Source organism: Hippocampus guttulatus, chromosome 2 (genome assembly GCF_054856545.1).
Source record: "Hippocampus guttulatus isolate MCC_2025c chromosome 2, RoL_Hgut_1.0, whole genome shotgun sequence".
NCBI classification, from domain to species: Eukaryota; Metazoa; Chordata; class Actinopteri; order Syngnathiformes; family Syngnathidae; genus Hippocampus; species Hippocampus guttulatus.
The window spans coordinates 12,658,795-12,679,347 of NC_141262.1; the positions used below are offsets into that span (position 1 = coordinate 12,658,795).

At 44.1% G+C, this 20,553-nt stretch overlaps 1 protein-coding gene across 1 annotated transcript in view; it reads left to right on the forward strand.

The window, feature by feature from the left end:
- The window catches only part of LOC147208555 (teneurin-3), a 230,472-nt gene that overhangs the window by 109,065 nt on the left and 100,854 nt on the right, over positions 1-20,553 (forward strand). The window contains exons 5-6 of the mRNA XM_086137267.1: positions 258-489; positions 16,486-16,724. Coding sequence (XP_085993393.1) covers positions 258-489; positions 16,486-16,724 — 471 coding nt within the window. The remainder of the gene's footprint in view (positions 1-257; positions 490-16,485; positions 16,725-20,553) is intronic.

Below are 20,553 nucleotides of genomic sequence, written 5' to 3' on the forward strand. Positions count from 1 at the left end.
TTAAGATTATGTATTCAAGCCAAGGTTAGAGTTTTAAAATAAGGTTCCAATGCAGTGCTGCGATTCAATTTTGGGTTCCGGGCTAAGGCTTGGGTTTCGAAGTAAGGTTTCAAGTATTAGTTAGGCTTGTGAATTAAGGTTTCAAAACATCTGCAGGGTTGGGGAATCAATTAGTCGCCTCACTGAATAGAAAACGAAAGCTATGATCAAAATCTAACATGAGTCCATCTCTCCCCTCCTCTCTCTTCTCTCTCCAGGCGACCATCTGCCCAGTCCTCAGGGTCCACCCCCCCTGCCGCCAGCACCACCGCCGCCTCCCCACAAGCAGCACCCCTCCATCACATCCCTGAGCCGCGGCTCGCTGGCCAATCACAGGGCCGCGAGCCCGCCGTCCGCCGCCGGCCTGGCGGCCGATTTGCAGAGCACGGCAGAATGCGTCCAGCTGCAGGACAGCTGGGTGCTGGGCAGCAATGTGGCCCTGGAGAGCCGGTAAGTTAAGCACCATGCTTCCCAGCATGTATTGCTGTGGCGCTCACTCAGTTGCCGTGGTTACCCTAATGTCCCGCCGTGGGTTCGGATAACATGTCCTGTAGTGATAATCTGTGGACGAGCAGCAGTGCTGTCCTATTAATTGTTCTGTTAGCTCGGCAATTACACTCAGCAGGACTTTGGACTAAGCAGCCTTATTTGCACATTTGCAAAGTAGCATTTTATATTCGGGTTTCCAGCTTGGGTTAGGGCTTCAAGATAAGGTTTCAAAACAGGGTTGCAAAATGTTAGAGTTTCACATTCGGTTATCAACCTAAGGCTATGGTTTCAAGTTAAAGCCTGTTGATGTTGCATTTAGCAGGGCGCCGACAAACCAAGTCATTACGAGGGCATAGCCTCGTGGTGACATCAGACGCCGCATCCAATAGGAGAGGTGTTGGCGGAGTGATTTAAAAATACTAACAGCAATAGACTAAATAGCAAGATAGCATCCGTGCCACTTCCTGGGAGGCCGTGAAGCAACCACTTCTAATTTTGGGCAAGCTTGCCCTCGAGCACGGTTGCCCATGTGCCACGTTGAACATGAAGAAAAGGCCTTTGAGCTATCAAATTGCGGTTTTAAGAATGAGTTTGACTTTCAAAGTAAGATTCAAAGTGTGTGTCAGGGTTCCAAACTTGGTTAATGCTCTCAAATTAGCTTTTAAAACTGAGCTTAAGGTTACAAATAATGACCATTATTGAACTTCTAATAAACGTTTGAAACCAGAATCAGGATTTCAGAATTATGGTGTAAACCAAGGGTTCATCGAGAGCCATGTCCTGCCTGTTTTAGATCCCTCCCTACTCCAACACACCTGATTCAATTGTTCATCATCGTTTCAGGCCTCTACAGAGCTTGCTGATGAGCTGATGATTTTTTTGTGGATTGTTTTGCCTTTCACTAATGTAAGCGCATCGGTTGATAATCGTAGATCTTTGACGAATTTCTCCTGTGTAAAACAAGTTATCGTTGCAGTTGATTCAGAATAGCTCATAGACGGCGGTGAGTGTACTCCAAACACTTGACCCATGGAAGACTTTCGTCTTTTTACCACACTTACACATCCCTTTTTGCCTTTTGTTGGGACAAGAGAACTTTATGAATGCAAGAAAATTCTTGTGTTTAGAGTTTACTGGTTCGCTGGCTGTTGAGCTGCACATAGTCACATGTCGAGAGGACAGCACACAAGCGTTGAGCTTTTAAAAGAAAGCATCAAGTGAGGCTTTCAAGTGGCTTTTTAGACGGGGTGAACATTTTGAATATAGGTCAGGGTTTTAAAATAGGGATTGAAGCCATAGTTAAGGCTTCAACATGTGATGTGGTTGTTGATTGCATCAAATCATGTTCACACCTGGGTGACACCCTGGCAGAATTGGCTTTTAACAAGTTCTCCCGTCTTGCTCCTGACTCAATGTGATTCACACCAGCCTCCGTTTCACCGTCGACATGGAAGAGCATTTTTTCTCAGGAGAATTCAGGAGGACTTGGTGTAAATTGTCAACACAAATGGTGTTGCCCTTGATCAGGCCGGGAACCATCATGGAGGCCTCACGGTTAGGTGGCTAAAACCGTGCTATCTTTGGGGGCGCATTTATCAAACGAGGGATTGATAGTACATTTAGGGATTGCAAATTGGGGTTCTGCACTTAAGATCGCGTTTCAATTCAAGGTTTGAAAATAGATTCATGCTTTCAAATAAGGGAATGAGTTTCAAATCGAAATTTCAAGACTGGGTCAGGATTTCAAAGTCAGGTTTCAAGACCAGATTTGAGGTTTCCTTTTGAATCAGGGTTAGGTTTTTGCATGAGTCAAAGTTTCAGAATCTAATCTAGAGTTAGAATTTAAAAGTTAGGGTTTCAAGTTCGGTTAGGGTTTTAAAGCACCGGTGATGCCTGGATTGGGGGTTCAAACTAGGATTTCACTAGGATTTGTGTTTTGTGTTTAAAAAGCTTTATGAATTAATTTGGATTGGATTTTGAATCAGGGTTTCAAGATAAAGGTAAAATTTCAAGTTTGGGTTTCAACACAGGATTAAGGTTTTAAAGCAGAGTTGCAAGCCTGGTTTAGGATTTCAAACTGGGTTTAGGACTCCAAATAAAGGTTTCAGGTCAGGTATTGGGGTTTAAAGACCCCTACGTTAAGGTTTAAAGTCAGGGTTTCAAGCCTGAGTTTGGTTTTCAAAGTAGGGTTTCAAGCCCAGTTTATACATTGTGGTAAAATTTATAGCATGGCACCCTGGGGAGTTCACTTTTAACAAGCTCTCTTATCTGACAGTCTTGATTTGTGCATTGAACGAGATCCAGTCACGGCAAGTCAAAATGGAGACCTCACTGCAAGGCAGTCGAAGCACACATTTATCAGGCCGGCGACGCCGTTTGCGATACATTTGTGACACAATAACTGCGTGATAGAGTATGAGCCGTAAAGCAGACACTTTAATTCTTCAATTCCTGCCGTGAAGCATCATTTTATTCACTGCGCTTCGCTCTTTCTTCGCTTTTTTACGAGCGCCGCTAAAATGTCATTGTTTACTTTTTATTTTTCTCCATTTCCCGTTGCTTTCCGAACGGGGTGGCAGTTGGTCCCACATGTCTCCGTCAACTATGTGCTGCACAATACGTGCTCTGGTGGCATTTTAGTGGAAAAGTATACTCCCCAAAAATGTTTTCCTTCATCCTTAAACTACTCTAAGTCTACCAAAGTAAGATTTATAGACAGGTTTAAGATTTCAACTCATGATTTCATGCTACGGGTAGGGCCTGAAATTAAGAATTCAAATTAGGGTTTCAAACTCACTGTTAGTCAGGTTTCAAAATAATGCTTTCAAACAGTGGTCCGGGTTTCAAGCGTAGGTATTTGTTTCAAATTAGTTTTCAAATGAGGGTTTAAACCCTTGTTTAGTGTTTCAAAGTAGGATTTCAAATTACGATCCCAAGAAGGCTTTAAATTCACTGCTATGGTTTGAAGTAAGGGTTTGAAATGTGTGCTTCAAACAAGGGATCGGATTTTTAAAGTAGAAAATAAGTGTTATGTTTGGACAAGAGTTTCAAATTAGGATTTCTTAGCCGGGGTTAGGTTTTCAACAAAGGTTAGAGCCTCAAAACGGGGCTTTAAGACAGGGATAGAGCTTTAAATCAAGGTTTCAGTTGATGGTTGCAGTCTCATTATTTCAAGCCGGTGTTAGCGTTTCAAAGTATTGGGTTTGGGTTTCATAATAAGTTTTCAAACCAGAGTAAGGATTACAATGTAGGGTTTTAAATCTTGGTTAGGGGTCATTGGGATTGCCACTTCCTTTGCGGTATGGTAAAGAGTGCAAACGTAGCTCGATCACAGTGAGATATCGGTCTCTCATTGATTGGTCCAATAATGTTGACCTGATTGCTTGTGTGTCCAATTAGCACATTTAGACTAACAATTCATTGAGCGCTGCTAAGTGCTTTTTGCAACTTGAGCTTTTTGTCGATGTCGTGTGGGAGATCTTCCCCTTCGGACCCCAATGAAATCGTCCCCGCGATGCCGGCAGCCAATCATTGTGGACTTGGTTGATGGGGTAGGACTGCAAGTGTGCGCATACCACTTCACGGATGAAGTGGAATGTTGCTATAGGACTTGAAACCCTACCCGTAGTACTTTGAAATGTAGCTTTGGTTTGAAACCCTACGATGAGATACTCACCCCGGTCTTAGACCCTACTTGAAACCCAAAACCTGACTTCAAAATGTAATTTAAATAAAGTAAAATAAAAAAACACTAAACCCAGTCATGAAACCCTAACTCTTGTTTACAACCCTAACCCGAACTTGAAATCCTAATTATAAAACTTAAACTCTAATCCAGGCTTGAACCCCTAACATAAGAACCCTAATTTGAAACCATATCCCCTGTTGAAACCCTATTGAAAATCCAAACTTGAATCCCTAACCCTGGCTTCAAACCTTAATTTCAAACCCTAAATCTTTTCATGAAACTCCAACCCATGTTTGAAATTCTGACCCTGGATTGAAACCCTCACTCTAGTTTGAAAGACTCACATTGGCTTCTAACCATAATATGAAACCCTTCCCCATGCTTGAAAACCTACATTGAAAGCCGCACTGTCTAAACCTGTCTTGAGAACCCCAATTGGAAGACCTAATTCTTGGCTTGAAACCAGTGGCATTGGTAAATATTTACACTCCCAGACGGGGACAAAATCAGACAGCACAGATGGACAAAACAAATATTTCCCTCAGATTTCAAGATAATTCTATTTAAATATTTTTTTCCCCCCAATTTGTATCTATGTTATTCACGCCCTCAGGATGAATGGTGGGGGTTCCCTCCGAGCTGACAACCACTGCACTAGGTTGTCTCCCACAAGTCTGGACTTACTTGACTTATTGTAGCATCAAACCCGCACTCTCCTTCATCTCATTTTACCTCTCTGTAATAGAAACCAGAAGCAATCACGCACACACTAAAAGAGTCACAAGATGCTCCCGACTTTACAAGCATGAACCTTGTTGTACTTCTCTCAGCCTGTCCTTCCTCCTTCAACCGGTGGGCCAATCCACTTTATCTGTACTTGTTGTCTGTCCCCCCTCACGCTCCGCACGCTGCTGAATAAAAGGTGATGGCCTCACCTGCAGCCTTTGGCCAAACTCAGCACAGTTGTCCTGCTGAATCACTTAGAAAAGGCCATTATCAACAAAGCCTTTCTATCGGCCTGCATTTGTGCCACAAATCCGTGTTGCTTCTAAGAGCGGTGGGAACAGACTAAACAAATTTTCACACAGAAGCTGTTATTTCATTATTTGGTATCATGTACTGCAGCAGTATCCAAACTACAGACCAGGGGCCATTTGCAGCCTGCGAAATGACCCCCCCCCCCCCAAATAAATAAATATATATATATATATATATATATATATATAAATACATATTATATATACTGTACATAATACTAAAAATGACATTTGACCTTGTCCACAAGGTTAGTTGAAAAAGGTGAAGGTAGGCAGAGTGAGAAAGGACGGTGTACTGTAGAACTATTCACTCCATTCGAAGATACAAATCAACCATTGATGATTAAAAGAATGACACCATTTATCTTCAAAACACCAGTGAATAAAGATAATTCAATTTTATACGCAAAAGTAGTTTCTTCCACTTTGTGCTCTATGGCTGATTTATGAAGACATCACATTAATGATCCTCAAGGAACTGAAAAATAGTCACCTTACTACAGTTGTTTATTTGGTTGTAAATGTCAAAATGGGATTTGGCTGCGGTTAAGTACAGAGTTCTGTGAGATAGATGCAATTTTTTTTTTTTGACGAATTAGACGATTGACACACACACACCCGCACACGTGTGTGCGGGTGTGTGTGTATGTTTGTATAAATATATATATATAGACATCTAAAAAAATAAAGGGAACACTTGGAGTTACATTGTGCTGTTTACGTGTTTCCTTTATTTTTTTATCAGTATAAATGTATGACAAAGACATTTAATGGTTTGATGCAAATTGTATTTTAACCTTTACCTTTCTGATCCTCTCAAGTTAAGCCCTCATAGTGGATGAGAGTGCACATTTATTTCTATAAGTCTTCACTGTTAGCATCCAAATAGAACTTATGTACAGGGTGTCCCAAAAAGATGCGTACCCTTGAAAATTTCAATTGTGAGTTTGATTAGAAAGCTATTTATTTCAAATTACAACCACACATTATTCAGTTTATGGAAGACCATTCACCAGAGTTTCAGCTATTTCTGTCAATTTTTAGTCAATTTATGGCTTTCCCAAGATGTGTCCTAGGGCTGCGTTCTATTGAGTCCCTCACTGCAGCAATGTTTTCTTCTGTCCTTGCACTCTTTTTCCTGCCTGAATAAGTTCCCCCTGTGGCTTTAGAACATAAGTTCACTACAGTCCCATGCTCTCTGAACTTCGTAATCCAACTAACAATCGTTGATTTTGGTGGAAAGTTGCGACAATGGAAAAGTTTTCGAAACTGAATCTGTACACTCTGGTATGATTTTGTTGCAAAATAGATCTCCAGGGAGAATATCTTCTGCTGATTTGTCCAAGACATTTTTGGGGCAACTATAGCTAAAAACGATCATCCATAGGTTCACCTTTCACGTCCTGCAACAGAAAAGACATTCGTTAAAAAATAGATTTTTTATCGAATAAAATATGGGTACGCATATGCTTCATCACAAGCCTCTCTTTTTTGGGGGCCTTGAATAACATCTGAAGGTTGTTCACAATTGTTCCGTTGAAAGCCTTCATGCGTGCAAGGGAACAGAGGTGTTCTCCGTTGACAATGTCGCCCGTGTGGAATTGATCGAGAGCGTGTCGGAAGACGCTTTGCTGCCTTGTGGGAGGTCGTCGGTGGCGACGATCCTGGAGATGTCCTCTGGTGAGTTGACTGTGAACGATGCAGACAGGAAAAATATGTAATGAGTGCAATCGTAAATATTTTCTTGAGACAAAAGGGCGACAGTAAGTTTTTTTTTTTAAAATCAGAAATTAATGCCACCAACAAGTGGAAATTAAATAAAAATTAATAGAAAAAAAATACACCTGCAATATTTTCTTCTTGATGTAACTTCAGTGGTTTGTATTCTTTTTAGGAGATGAATGACAGACAAATACAATGTGCATCATATACAATTCGTTTTTGAAAACATCATTTATGACATAACTAACTGATTAATTACATGATAATATGTAACAAATATCGCATTTTTCCTGTTTACAAACCATTGCAGTTTGATTATTCATCTCTAGCCGTGGAATGCTCTTGCTAGCTAAGGGCTAGCGTCGGAGAGGCGGATTAGCCGTTAGGACGACTTCAATTGGCTTTGTTTAGAGTGTTCTTCTTGTGCAGTTTAACCGTGGACAAATCCACCCGCTCACTTGTTTCGTGTTTTGTGGCTGGTTTTCAAATGTCACGTCGATGACAAGCCGTGGCGGCCGCAGAGTGCCCCTGGCCTTTTCTGCCACCGCATTCGTCCCAATGGGACAGACAAGCGTGCAGGTCCCAGTCCCTTAGACTTGAGACCATTCATCGGCTTTCGCGGCTGTCCCTTTGCCTTTGCCACCAGCCGGATTAGCATAGCAATGCGCCGTGTTGCATCAAACCGGCGCTAATCAATTACGCGGCAGCCGTGTTTGTTCGTTGTATCCGACATCATTTCATTTTCATTGTGCTCTTTAAAGGAAAACCAAAACAAACATGTAAAGCATCCAGATAATAATTTTCCAGCCATGTACAGTACAGCATTTGGGATGCTTCATTTTTTGACACAGTTTATGTTACAGTCTTTTAATTAATTCAGGATTTTCCTCAGAATTCTGAACATAACACCTCATGATGACAACATCACCTTTGCTCCAATATTTTGGCAGCAAATTGCATTTCAAGCCTTTTTGAATCAGATGCCACAAGCTTTGCGTGTCTGTCTTTGGGCAGTTAAACTCATTCATCTTTGCAGCACCTCGCAAACCTTTGCCGCTCAGTAGGATAAGGATTTTAGTCGTTAACACTCGAACATGGGTTGGTTTCACCGTACAAAGCTTTTTGGAAAAGAAACATGTGAAGCAGAACAATGACTTTGACACTTTTTTTTTTCTTTTGTGTTACCTCACACTACAAAAAACTCAAAACAAGATTGAGGAATGGCTTCGGTCATAATTTATTTTCAGATATACAACAAATAAGTTCACCCTGAGTCATGCAAAATCACCAGTGACTTTCTACTTGCTGTTCATCTTTGACTCCATGAACTGCCTCATCTTTTCTCACAATCGCAACACAGTCTCAAGTTATTACAGCAGACGTTCTGTGTTTGTACCATACATCCTGTTTCCGAATGTGAGTGTTATGGTTGTATATACAGAATATATAACCCAAAGGAGCAAAGCCAACTCAAAATAGAGACACCAAACAATAAGTTTATTCAACCCAAGGAGCATGCACACCATGAGCAAGAAAATATACAGGGAAAGAGGAACCACACCATACAAAAGGGTCACATGGAAAATTACGGAATGCGACTAGAAGCAAACAGAAGTGGATGCGCGAAGCACGAAAGGAGCTCCACACCGAAAAGGGCAAAACAACTGAAAACTTTTCTTAAAAAGAAAAACTAGCAAAAGGAACAAACAACTCAGCCACAGAACATGTATAATTACACAGCACAATATAAATAACAATAGTATGAAGACAGAAACAGATTCATCCATCCATCCATCTTCTACCGCTTATCCGGGGCCGGGTCGCGGGGGCAACAGCTTTAGCAGGGAAGCCCAGACTTCCCTCTCCCTAGCTACTTCTTCCAGCTCTCCCCGGGGGATCCCGAGGCGTTCCCAGGCCAGCTGGGTGACATAGTCACTCCAGCGTGTCCTGGGTCTTCCCCGGGGTCTCCTCCCGGTGGGACATGCCCGGAACACCTCACCAGGGAGGCGTTCAGGAGGCATCCGAATCAGATGCCCAAGCCACCTCATCTGGCTCCTCTCGATGTGGAGGAGAAGCGGCTCAACTCTGAGCCCCTCCCGGATGACCGAGCTTCTCACCTTATCTCTAAGGGAGAGCCCGGACACCCTGCGGAGAAAACTCATTTCGGCCGCTTGTATCCGGGATCTCGTTCTTTCGGTCACGACCCATAGCTCGTGACCATAGATGAGGGTTGGAACGTAGATCGACCGGTAAATTGAGAGCTTCGCCCTTTGGCTCAGCTCCTTCTTCACCACGACAGACCGATACAACGTCCGCATCACAGCAGACGCTGCACCGATCCGCCTGTCGATCTCTCGCTCCCTCCTGCCCTCACTCGTGAACAAGACCCCAAGATACTTAAACTCCTCCACTTGGGGCAAGATCTCTCCCCCGACCCGGAGGGGGCACTCCACCCTTTTCCGACTGAGGACCATGGTTTCAGATTTGGAGGTGCTGATTTTCATCCCAACCGCTTCACACTCAGCTGCGAAACGCTCCAGTGAGAGTTGGAGAGCCCCGTTTGAAGGAGCCAACAGCACCACATCATCTGCAAAAAGCAGGGATGCAATACTGAGGCCACCAAAACGGACGCCCTCAACGCTTCGGCTGCGCCTAGAAATTCTGTCCATAAAGATTATGAACAGAATCGGCGACAAAGGGCAGCCTTGGCGGAGTCCTACCCTCACTGGAAACGATTCCGACTTACTGCCGGCAATGCGAACCAAACTCTGACATCGGTGGTATGGTGACCGAATAGCCCGTATCAGGGGGTTCGGTACCCCATACCCACGAAGCACCCCCCACAGAACTCCCCGAGGGACACGGTCAAACGCCTTCTCCAAGTCCACAAAGCACATGTAGACTGGTTGGGCGAATTCCCACATACCCTCGAGGACCCTGCTAAGGGTGTAGAGCTGGTCCACTGTTCCACGGCCGGGACGAAAACCACACTGCTCCTCCTCAATCTGAGGCTCGACTTCCTGACGGACCCTCCTCTCCAGCACCCCTGAATAGACCTTACCAGGGAGGCTGAGGAGTGTGATCCCTCTGTAGTTGGAACACACCCTCCGGTCCCCCCTTTTAAAAAGAGGGACTACCACCCCGGTCTGCCAATCCAGAGGCACTCTCCCCGTTGACCATGCGATGTTGCAGAGGCGTGTCAACCAGGACAGCCCCACAACATCCAGAGCCTTGAGGAACTCCGGGCGGATCTCATCCACCCCTGGGGCCCTGCCACCGAGGAGCTTTTTAACCACATCGGTGACTTCAACCACAGAGATAGGAGAGCCCACCTCAGGGTCCTCAGACTCTGCTTCCTCCAAGGAAGACGTGTTGGTGGAGTTGAGGAGGTCTTCGAAGTACTCTGCCCACCGGTTCACAACGTCCCGAGTCGAAGTCAGCAGCGCCCCATCCCCACTGTACACAGTGTTAGTGGTGCACTGCTTCCCCCTCCTGAGACGTCGGATGGTGGACCAGAATTTCCTCGAAGCCGTCCGGAAGTCGGCTTCCATGGCCTCACCGAACTCTTCCCACGCTCGGGTTTTTGCCTCGGCGACCACCGAAGCTGCGTTCCGCTTGGCCAGTCGATACCCGTCAGCTGCCTCTGGGGTCCCACAGGCCATAAAGGCTCGATAGGACTCCTTCTTCAGCTTGACGGCATCCCTTACTGCTGGTGTCCACCAGCGAGTACGAGGGTTGCCGCCACGACAGGCACCAACCACCTTACGGCCACAACTCAGATTGGCCGCCTCAACAATAGAGGCACGGAACATGGTCCACTCGGACTCAATGTCCCCCGTCTCCCCCGGAACATGGGAAAAGCTCTGTCGGAGGTGGGAGTTGAAACTCCTTCTGACAGGGGATTCTGCCAGACGCTCCCAACAAACCCTCACAATACGTTTGGGTCTGCCAGGACGGACCGGCATCTTCCCCCACCATCGGAGCCTACTCACCACCAGGTGGTGATCAGTTGACAGCTCCGCCCCTCTCTTCACCCGAGTGTCCAAAACATGCGGCCGCAAATCCGATGATACAACCACAAGGTCGATCATCGAACTACGGCCTAGGGTGTCCTGGTGCCAAGTGCACATATGGACACCCTTATGTTTGAACAAGGTGTTCGTTATGGACAATCCGTGGCGAGCACAGAAGTCCAATAACAAAACACCACTCGAGTTCTGATCGGGGGGGCCGTTCCTCCCAATCACGCCCCTCCAGGTCTCACTGTCATTGCCCACGTGAGCATTGAAGTCCCCCAGCAGAACAAGGGAGTCCCCAGCAGGAGTACTCTCCAGCACACCCTCCAAGGACTCCAAAAAGGGTGGGTATGCTGAGCTGCCGTTTGGTGCATATGCACAAACAACAGTCAGGACCCGTCCCCCCACCCGAAGGCGGAGGGAAGCAACCCTCTCGTCTACCGGTGTGAACCCCAATGTACAGGCACTGAGCCGGGGGGCAATGAGTATGCCCACACCTGCTCTGCGCCTCTCACCATGAGCAACTCCAGAGTGGAAGAGAGTCCAACCCCTCTCGAGAGAACTAGTACCAGAACCCAGACTGTGTGTGGAGGCAAGTCCGACTATATCCAGTCGGAACTTCTCTACCTCACACACCAGCTCGGGCTCCTTCCCTGCCAGAGAGGTGACATTCCATGTCCCAAGAGCTAGCTTCTGCAGCCGAGGATCGGACCGCCAGGGTCCCCGCCTTTGGCTGCCGCCCAGCTCGCATTGCACCCGACCCCTTTGACCCCTCCCACGGGTGGTGAGACCATGAGAAGGGGGACCCACGTTGCCTCTTCGGGCTGAGCCCGGCCGGGCCCCATGGGTGTAGGCCCGGCCACCAGGCGCTCGCCAACGAGCCCCACCTCCAGGCCTGGCTCCAGAGGGGGGCCCCGGTGACCCGCGTCCGGGCAAGGGAAACTGAGATCCTTTAATTTTTTTTAATCATAAGGGGTCTTGGAGCCGTGCTTTGTCTGGTCCCTCACCTAGAACCTGTTTGCCAGATTCTAAACGACACAATTTTAGAAACAGACAAGACAAACCAACAAGAGAGCTGCAACTAAGCTACACAAGAATATATATTGTTACAAATGTAAGCTGCGTTGCTAAGTAGTGATCTCATCGGCTGGCACCGATAGATCAGGTGCTGCCCTGGGTTCCTGCCAGTTAGTCCCCAGACTTGGTAGGAGGAGGACGTTAACTTCTCTCCCATTTTTCTTGTCTACACAACTCATTTATGTGACATGAGGTAAAGTGCAGTCAACGCCGCTATTCATGTATGATCACATGGACGTGTATTACTTTTTTCTATGAGAATAAAGAACGGGTACACTTGATATTTCAGGCATTGATGTGGATTTTTGTTTCTTTTTTTTTTAACTCCAGAAACTAAAGTTGCAGTTTACATTTTTATTCAGTTTGGCTTCTTTCTTCAAGCTAGCTTTAGATCACAGGTGCTAAACGTAAGCCCCAGAAGCTAACACTGCAGTATAATCTTGACTCGATGAACAGATAAACTCAAATGCACCACAGAAATTCCACAACAAAGAACTTTTTTTTTTCTTTCGCATACAGCCAACAGGAATGGGAAAAACACCTCCCACCTCTTTACCTGGGACATTGTAATTCTGGGAATGGCGCGTGCTAACCTTTAAACGGAATCCCCCCCTCCATCTGTGTGTCGACAGCTTGCGTCAGTCGGGGGTGGCCGCCAAGGACTGCCAGACTGGTCCAAAGTGTGACATTTGTTCTCCGCGCCACAGCATTGATCACAATACGTACCGTATGCAGGAGATGCTTGGAAGTTCACTGCACGTCCTACTTTCCAGAAAAAAAGACTCTTAAATGTTGTTAATGCAGCCATTTTGTGTTTGAGTGTGTCGTGACTCGTGGTGTGGATTTTAGATAATGCTTCTAATTGGCTGTACAGTACTAATGCTCCTTGAGTGCAGATTCTTGTCGGATTTAAACCAGAAAAATTAAGAGACTTCACAGATGCCGTCCAAATTATTGATGAGCAAATGTATGGCTTTTTGGCTGCGTGTATGAATTATCCGTTGCCATGCAACCCACCCTCCTCCTTGTGCTCCTACTCCAGGCTGCTTTCAGTCAACTTAAGGCAAAAAAAAAAAAAAAAGAACCAAAAAGTAAAGTGAGAAAGGAGGGCAGATTTTTTAAAATTCAAAACAGCTTTCAAGTTTGTTTGTTTTTCATTTTGGAAGAGGGGGGGGGGGGGGGGGGGTTAAGTAGCACTGGTGTTCATATTTTTGATTATTTTCCCCCCTTAGGCATTCGGCCCGACACATGAACAAGGTCATATTTTTGACCTAGTTCTTGCTTTCGGTGTCAACTTTGAAAATCTTGGTTGTTAAATCACTGTTGTTAAATCTGCCACTCAAGAGTGCAATCGCCAAATTTTTAACCATTAAACTGCTGGTCGGTTCGCTGATACCTTTAATAATCTTTGCCGGCCCTCTTCAAACACAGGGAAACTGATCTCTTAGTTCAACTCATCTTGCCATGTTATATTAGATTCGGTGGCTCGGTTAAAAACTGTGCAGTCAAAACCTACATCTGAGCCTTGGTTCAGTGACAGATATCGCACAGCTAAGCATGATTGCTGAAAAGCCAAACGTAATTGGAAGAAAGACAAGCTGCAGGTCTCTTATCAAATCAGAAAGGACTGCTGGCATAACTACCAGATCACAGTTGGAGAGGCCGAAAAAGAACATCCATTAAACCTAATTCAGGCTAACCGTCAAAACCCACGTGTATGATTTATAAAACTATTGATTCTGTACTGAAACCCCCTCAGCCTATTTGCTCAGACTCTTCACCCGAATTCTGCAACAGATTCCCTCAGCTTTTCATCGGCAAGGTTCCTACATCTAGGACTCTTGTTTCAAATATCACATTTGACCCCTCTGTTCATGTTCTGTGTTCAGCTGTGTTAAATTCTTTTTAAGATGTGTCCTTGATGTTTTTAGAGGGTGTGGTTTGCCAGCCTAAGCCATCTGGGCTCCCTTTAAGTCACTGTTCCTCCGCACTTCTTTCAGGAGATACATTGGTCCTGACCATTATCAACAGCAGTCTGTCTTCTGTGCCACTGGAGGTGGCACAATAATCTTAAAAAATACATACAGAAATTATGTTTTTGGGTAGTAAAAATTCTTCCTTGATGTAAAGAACAGTAGAGGGTAGGCCGCAGGGTTAGCTGTTCCAGTTTTCGAGCCCTGTAGCCATTGGGGGTATTAATCTACAAGCGCTGGTAAGAGTGGCAAGAAGGTTTAATTCATTTACTTAAGAGCTTTTCACTTGGGGTTTAAAAGTTAATAGGACGATGGCTGCGTAATGCCGTTGATTAAAGCCTCTTAATTAGCGCAGGTATTATAGGCTATTAGCACAGGCCTGGTCAAAAAAGGTCAAGCAAGCAAGCAAGGCGGGAGTTCATTGTATTCTTGATGGATTGTTTCTTTTTAGTGTGTGTTTTGGTTTTTACGTCGTCTAGCGCTGTGGATTATGGCTGCTATTAAGGGCTGGACAATTTTTCGGGGGGGACTATCGATATTTATGATATTTAAACATCCTATATTTTAATGGCAGCAGCATTCATTATTCATGAATATTAAATGTGTCCGTCTCATGCTGTTATGAATCCAATGCAGTGTTAAGAACCACAATTAAAAAAAGAAGTTGCAGTGTTTGCAGACTTTTAAAGTGCAACCCAGCAACTGCTAGGAGCTTGGTTTAGCCTATGGTATGAATCTGCAATCTATTTTGCATTGATGATGGATCCTGAGTGAATGATACGATACATTGCGATTGCCATATGTAAGTCGTACAATCGCCATATTGATACTTAAGCCTGAAAGTAAATAATAGTAAATGTCATATTATGGATATCTCCTGCTGGTGATATCGATACTGTACCCTAACAGCTCACGATATGTCACAATATCAATATATACAACCCCTGGCAAAAAATTATGAAATCAACAGTCAGTTGTTTAATTTTGTGGAAAAAAAAAGCTGATCACCAACATGACGCGGAAGTTTTTTCGGATGACAACTTTCTGGTTGAAACACGAAAAGAAATCAAGAAAAAGATGTGATAGTCACAAAGTTGCTTGTTTAGACCAAGCCGAGGTAGAAAAATAACCACCCAAGTCTGAGGAAAAAATATGGAATCTTGAAAAAAACACTGGCTTTCAGAACAGCGCACCGTCTCAGAGGCATGACTTAATGAGTGATAAACAGGACTCGTCATCAATCTAACTTCAACTTTTGCTCATTGGTTTTGTCAGATCATCATTGCAAGTTGGAGCATTGCCATTTTGTTCAACTTCCACCAAAGATTTTCAATTGGATTGGGATCCTGACGATTTGCAGGCCATGACATTGACCTTCTTTTTTTTAAGGAATTTTTTTCACAGTTTTTGTATTGAACTGTACCTCGAACGATTACAATATGATACACTGCGACATCAATGTTTTTAAAAGCAATACTGCACTACAGATTGTGATCCGATACATACAACATTGAATTGTAATGCTAGTCTTTCAATATATTTTCATCTCTAATGCTGCTCATACCCTAGCATATATGCGTGGCATCAGTACGATGCCGCAATATTGACATCTAATTCTCATGTGTGGATGCTTTACCCAGTCTTAAAGGCTTTACAATGGCTCCCAGTCAGCTGGAGAATTCATTTTAAAATTTTGTTACTGGTCTAGGGCGGCCCGGTGGTTCAGTGTCGACCTCACAGTGCAGAGGTACCGGGTTCAATTCTAGCTCCGGCCTCCCTGTGTGGAGATTGCATGTTCTACCCGTGCCTGAGTGGGTTTTCTCCGGGTAGTCCGGTTTCCTCCCACATTCCAAAAACATGCATGGCAGGCTGATTGAACACTCTAAATTGTCCCTAGGTGTGAGTGTGAGCATGGATGGTTGTTCGTCTATGTGAGCCCTGCGATTGGCTGGCAACCGGTTCAGGGTGTCCCCCGCCTACTGCCCGAAGACGGCTGGGATAGGCTCCAGCACCCCCCCCCCCCCCTTTCTCGCGACCCTTGTGAGGATAAGCGGATCGAAAAATTGATGCATGAATGAATGTTACTGGTCTATAAATCACTGAATGCTTGGCTTTGCAGTCTTGAACTGGTTTGTTTGTAAATGCTTTTCAGTGGATGTAAATAAAGCTGCCTTTTTATACAGACAACTCATGCTTGCATATCTATACTATACCCTGAGAGATTCAGATATGATACCTGTCAATATCTAAAATGGTGTTATAAGTGTGTTATAACCTTGAGTGATAACAATATTGTTAGCCTCATAACATAATAGCATAATTGGCCAAGTCGTATGTAGTTTATAACACCCTGGTCCCTTGCTCATGTGTTTTCCTCTTCTCTGAAATTGTTCAAAAATGCATTCAAATATTGACATCAATGTATCAATCTCCTTATCCGACAGGCATTTCCTGTTTAAGACGGGAACCGGAAGCACCCCCTTCTTCGGCGCGGCGGCACCCGGCTACACAATGGCGACGGGCACGGTGTACTCCACGCCGGCGCGCCCGCTGCCCCGCGGCAGCCTGTCACGCGGCGCCTTCAAGTTCAAGAAGTCACCCAAACACTGCTCCTGGAAGTGCACCGCTCTGATTGCGGTTGCCGTGGCCGTGCTGCTGTCAGTCACCCTCTGCTACTGCATAGGTCAGTGCCAACATACACTATGAATGGAGCAATTAATGTCAGGGTTCAATTAGAATAGGTATTTAATTAGTTTAACCAGGAAAACGTGTGTTCCGTCAAACCCACCTAGACCACAGTTTGGCATCAGTAGCACTAAATCAAAGCTCTTATGAGCACATTCCGCTGTAAAATACAAACCATGAACAGTATAAGAACACTTAATTGTCAACTATTCTGGGCCATCAAAGAAATGAGGCTCACCAAACTGCACACGTGGAGCAAAGGGGGGATAGGGCTCGCAAAAGAACTGCTTGCCACCTTCAGAGTTTATCATCCATTTTGCAGAGCAAAATCCGTGCTCTCCATAAGGTGTTGTCGTCCGTGTCCTTAGAGCGTCTCGGTACACACGCCACATCACTCCTACCAGGAAGACTGCACGCTACAGTATCGGGTAATTCTTAGGACTGACACCAGTATCCCGCATCACCTAATGTACTTATTGTAAGATCAATTTAGCTGGATCCCATGTCTGCTACGTGCAACCTTTCTCGCTCCTCAAAAGTCATTCTCACGCCGCTGCGTCATTTGTCTTAAATGTACATTGGAGAGTGAGAATCGAGTAGGTTCCACCGAGGAGCGATAATAAGGGAAGCAGTGATGTTTCCTTTTCGCAAGCCACTAAACGCCTCTCCAAAAATGGATGAATTAGGCCTAATACTAGTTGAATTGTAAACAGCAGGACTTCACCAAAGAAATAGTTGAAATGTTTGACTGAATCTCTGTTTTGTCTGAGGCAGTAAGTGATTATATCTTTAAAAGGCTGATTGACACTGCCTCTTCGTTTTGCTAAAATTAAAGTCTGTTATTATCATGACACAGTCCATGCATTTAGCCACATTAAGAACGTGGATGTCCCTTAAGTACGTTTTGAGAATCTAAACTTTCTTTGCCTTCCAAGTTACACAAACTGAATAGCTGTGTTACCATTGTATTAGTCCTACTAATGCCACAATTGTCGCGTGTAATTGTTTGCATTCAAAACGTTTTTTTGAACTTCATTAATTGCTTGATGCAAAAACAAAAAACAAAAAAAAAAGACTGTAGCCACATTTCCACGTAATGACAAAGAAGCGCAACATGCGAGGGAGGGAACCCCACTCATGATCTGCTCTGCATATTCGGCAGAGTTTGTGCAGAGTGGCAGTGTTGATTGATCATATTTGAGTTCAGTTTCATTCCACTTGAAACATGAAGCATGCGTGGACATGGACATGGTGAGTGTAACTCTCAGCCACAAAGGCAATCAATTTGTGACTCATGGCATGATAATAAAGCCGATTAGTAAAATAAATATTGTTTATTTGAATCATTTGGTAATTCATTGTAACATACACACACATATATATATATATATATATATCTCAATCAAATTAATTAGATTCATTTTTAGTACAACAGGGTGCTTGACTGGTTAGCACGCCCGCCTCACAGTACAGATGACCAGGGTTTGATTCTGGGCTCACGGTTTCCTCTATGGACTTTGCAGGTTCTCCCCATGCCTGGATGCTTCTTTTTTTCCTCTGGGTATTCCAGTTTCCTCCCACATTCCCCAAAAAACATGCATGGTGGGTTGATGGAACACTCTCAGTTGTCCCGGGCTGTGATTGTGGGCACGAATAGGTGTTTGTCTATGTGTGCCCTGCGATTGGCTGGCAACCAGTTTAGGGTGTAGCCCGCCTACTGCCCGAAGACAGTTGGGATAGGCTCCAGCACGCCCGCGACCCACGTGAGGATAAGCGAATCAAATAATGGATAGGTGGATGGATGAGTTTATGGAATTAAAGTAAAATTGAATAGAATTAAAGAAAACAACGAGTGTGGTTAATTTTATGACGAATAAAAGCAATTTTCATTCACAAAACATTAAATTACAGCATTACATGCCCATTAACTTTTTCTTTGTGCTTTTTCGAATGACCCGGCCCATCTGTCCATTTTAAGAATCAAATTTGTCCCCTTGAGCAAAACAAGTTTGCCCACCCCTGCGCTTTATAAATGCAGCCTATCTGCCATTTAATTACCATTAAAAGACTGTGGCCGCCTATGCACAGTCTGCATGTTCTTCCTCCCACAGTCGCAACATGTACACTGTAAAAGAAAAAACACCCATTAGCATTCTGTTCTTTATTGTCTCACTCACCCACACACAGAATCAGAATCACTGCTTACAGTGATAACTTATTACTGATTATTCTAAACTATATAAACAAATCACTTTAACTTCGTATAAATTGATAGACAGTATTCAGTATATTTGTTTGACATTCCGTAAATTTCGGGCTACAGACTGCACCTGATTAAGAGCCGCATGCTCAGATTTATGAAGAAAAATCAATTTTGTAATTATATGCGCCGCACCGCACTATAAACCGCTGGACAATGAGTAGGCGGGGGTTTGCTTCTGCGTCCCTGCCACGGTGGAGCGAGGCCGCTGACGCGGTCCCCCGCTGAACCCCCGCAGAAAAAAAACCCGCAAAATTTCTTAAGGTTAAAATAATCTCCATATTTTTATGAGCAGGATAAATGCATTTGCACAACGAAATGACGTTGAAACACATAATAAGAGGCCAAACAAAGAGAGATCTTGAAGTGCATTTGCGTAATTCCGAGGAGAAATACTGCAGCCCACAAGGCTTTAAATAGAATAAATCATATAAATGGGAAAAGATATATGAAATTATTTCTATAGTCAGCCGTTTAAAAATGATCATCGTTGGCAACTTTAGGCCCGAGAGAATGATTGTAATATTAATATCTAATACTGGTACATCCAACTTGCACCCTGCAGCCAAGAACACACGTTCCGATATTGATATTTGATGCTCCTGGATCCATACTCTACTATAACAAATCAATAAATGTCGTTATTTTATTGTGGTTTATTTTTAATGCAGGTGTATCGATACCGTACGCCAGTGGTCCCCAAATTAGGGCCCATGGGACATATTAAGATTAAGATTAAGATTAAGAAATTTATAGCCTCCAGCAGCAAGAATGTGGGTAAAAAGAAGAAAGAAGAAAAAACAAACAAACATATAAGGCCCGCCTCCACATTTAGCCTTGCGCCCTGAACAATACCAAAGATCCGTGATCATTTTTTTCCCCAGCCTAGCCACGTGATGAAGATTTGTACATGCATAGAACGTAACCGTCTATTCCACCCTTATTCAGTCTGTGCCCTATCTGAAACCACCCCTTGGAAAAAAAAAAAGTCCTGGACATACCACTGTCAAATAAAACAGAACAATGGTGAAAAGATTAGGTAAGACAAAACCTGATTCAGTTAATGTATTTATTTCTTTATTTATTTTTCCTGTCAAAATCCCAAAAAGGGTTAAGATTTGGTTATGTGTAGCTTTTTAGGAAACAATAAATATTTACATTAAGACACATCTGCGATTGTCATACCTTTGTTCCAAACTGACCCCGGCCCCTGTCTGAGAAGAATAAAGTTATTTGGCCATCACAGGAAAAGTTTGGGGACCCTTGCTGTACGCTGAGTTATCATGATATGATACATTGCGATACATCTTTCTGGTTTATTGATCCTACCGTACATACTTCCAATACTGATGTCTACAGAAGAGATGGTCACAAGTCTCTAAGTTCAAGTCAATTGTCAAGTCCCTGACCACAAATCCAAGGTAAAAGCTGTCACAAATGGCAGCGCTGCAGCAGCCTGTTGCTGCGAGTGTGCCAAGCTGATGATTGTTTGTGCGTTGTTCTCATATTTGTCTTCACTACGTCATTAAGATTTGGACGTTGCTCGGGTGCACGGAAAGGTATGGGG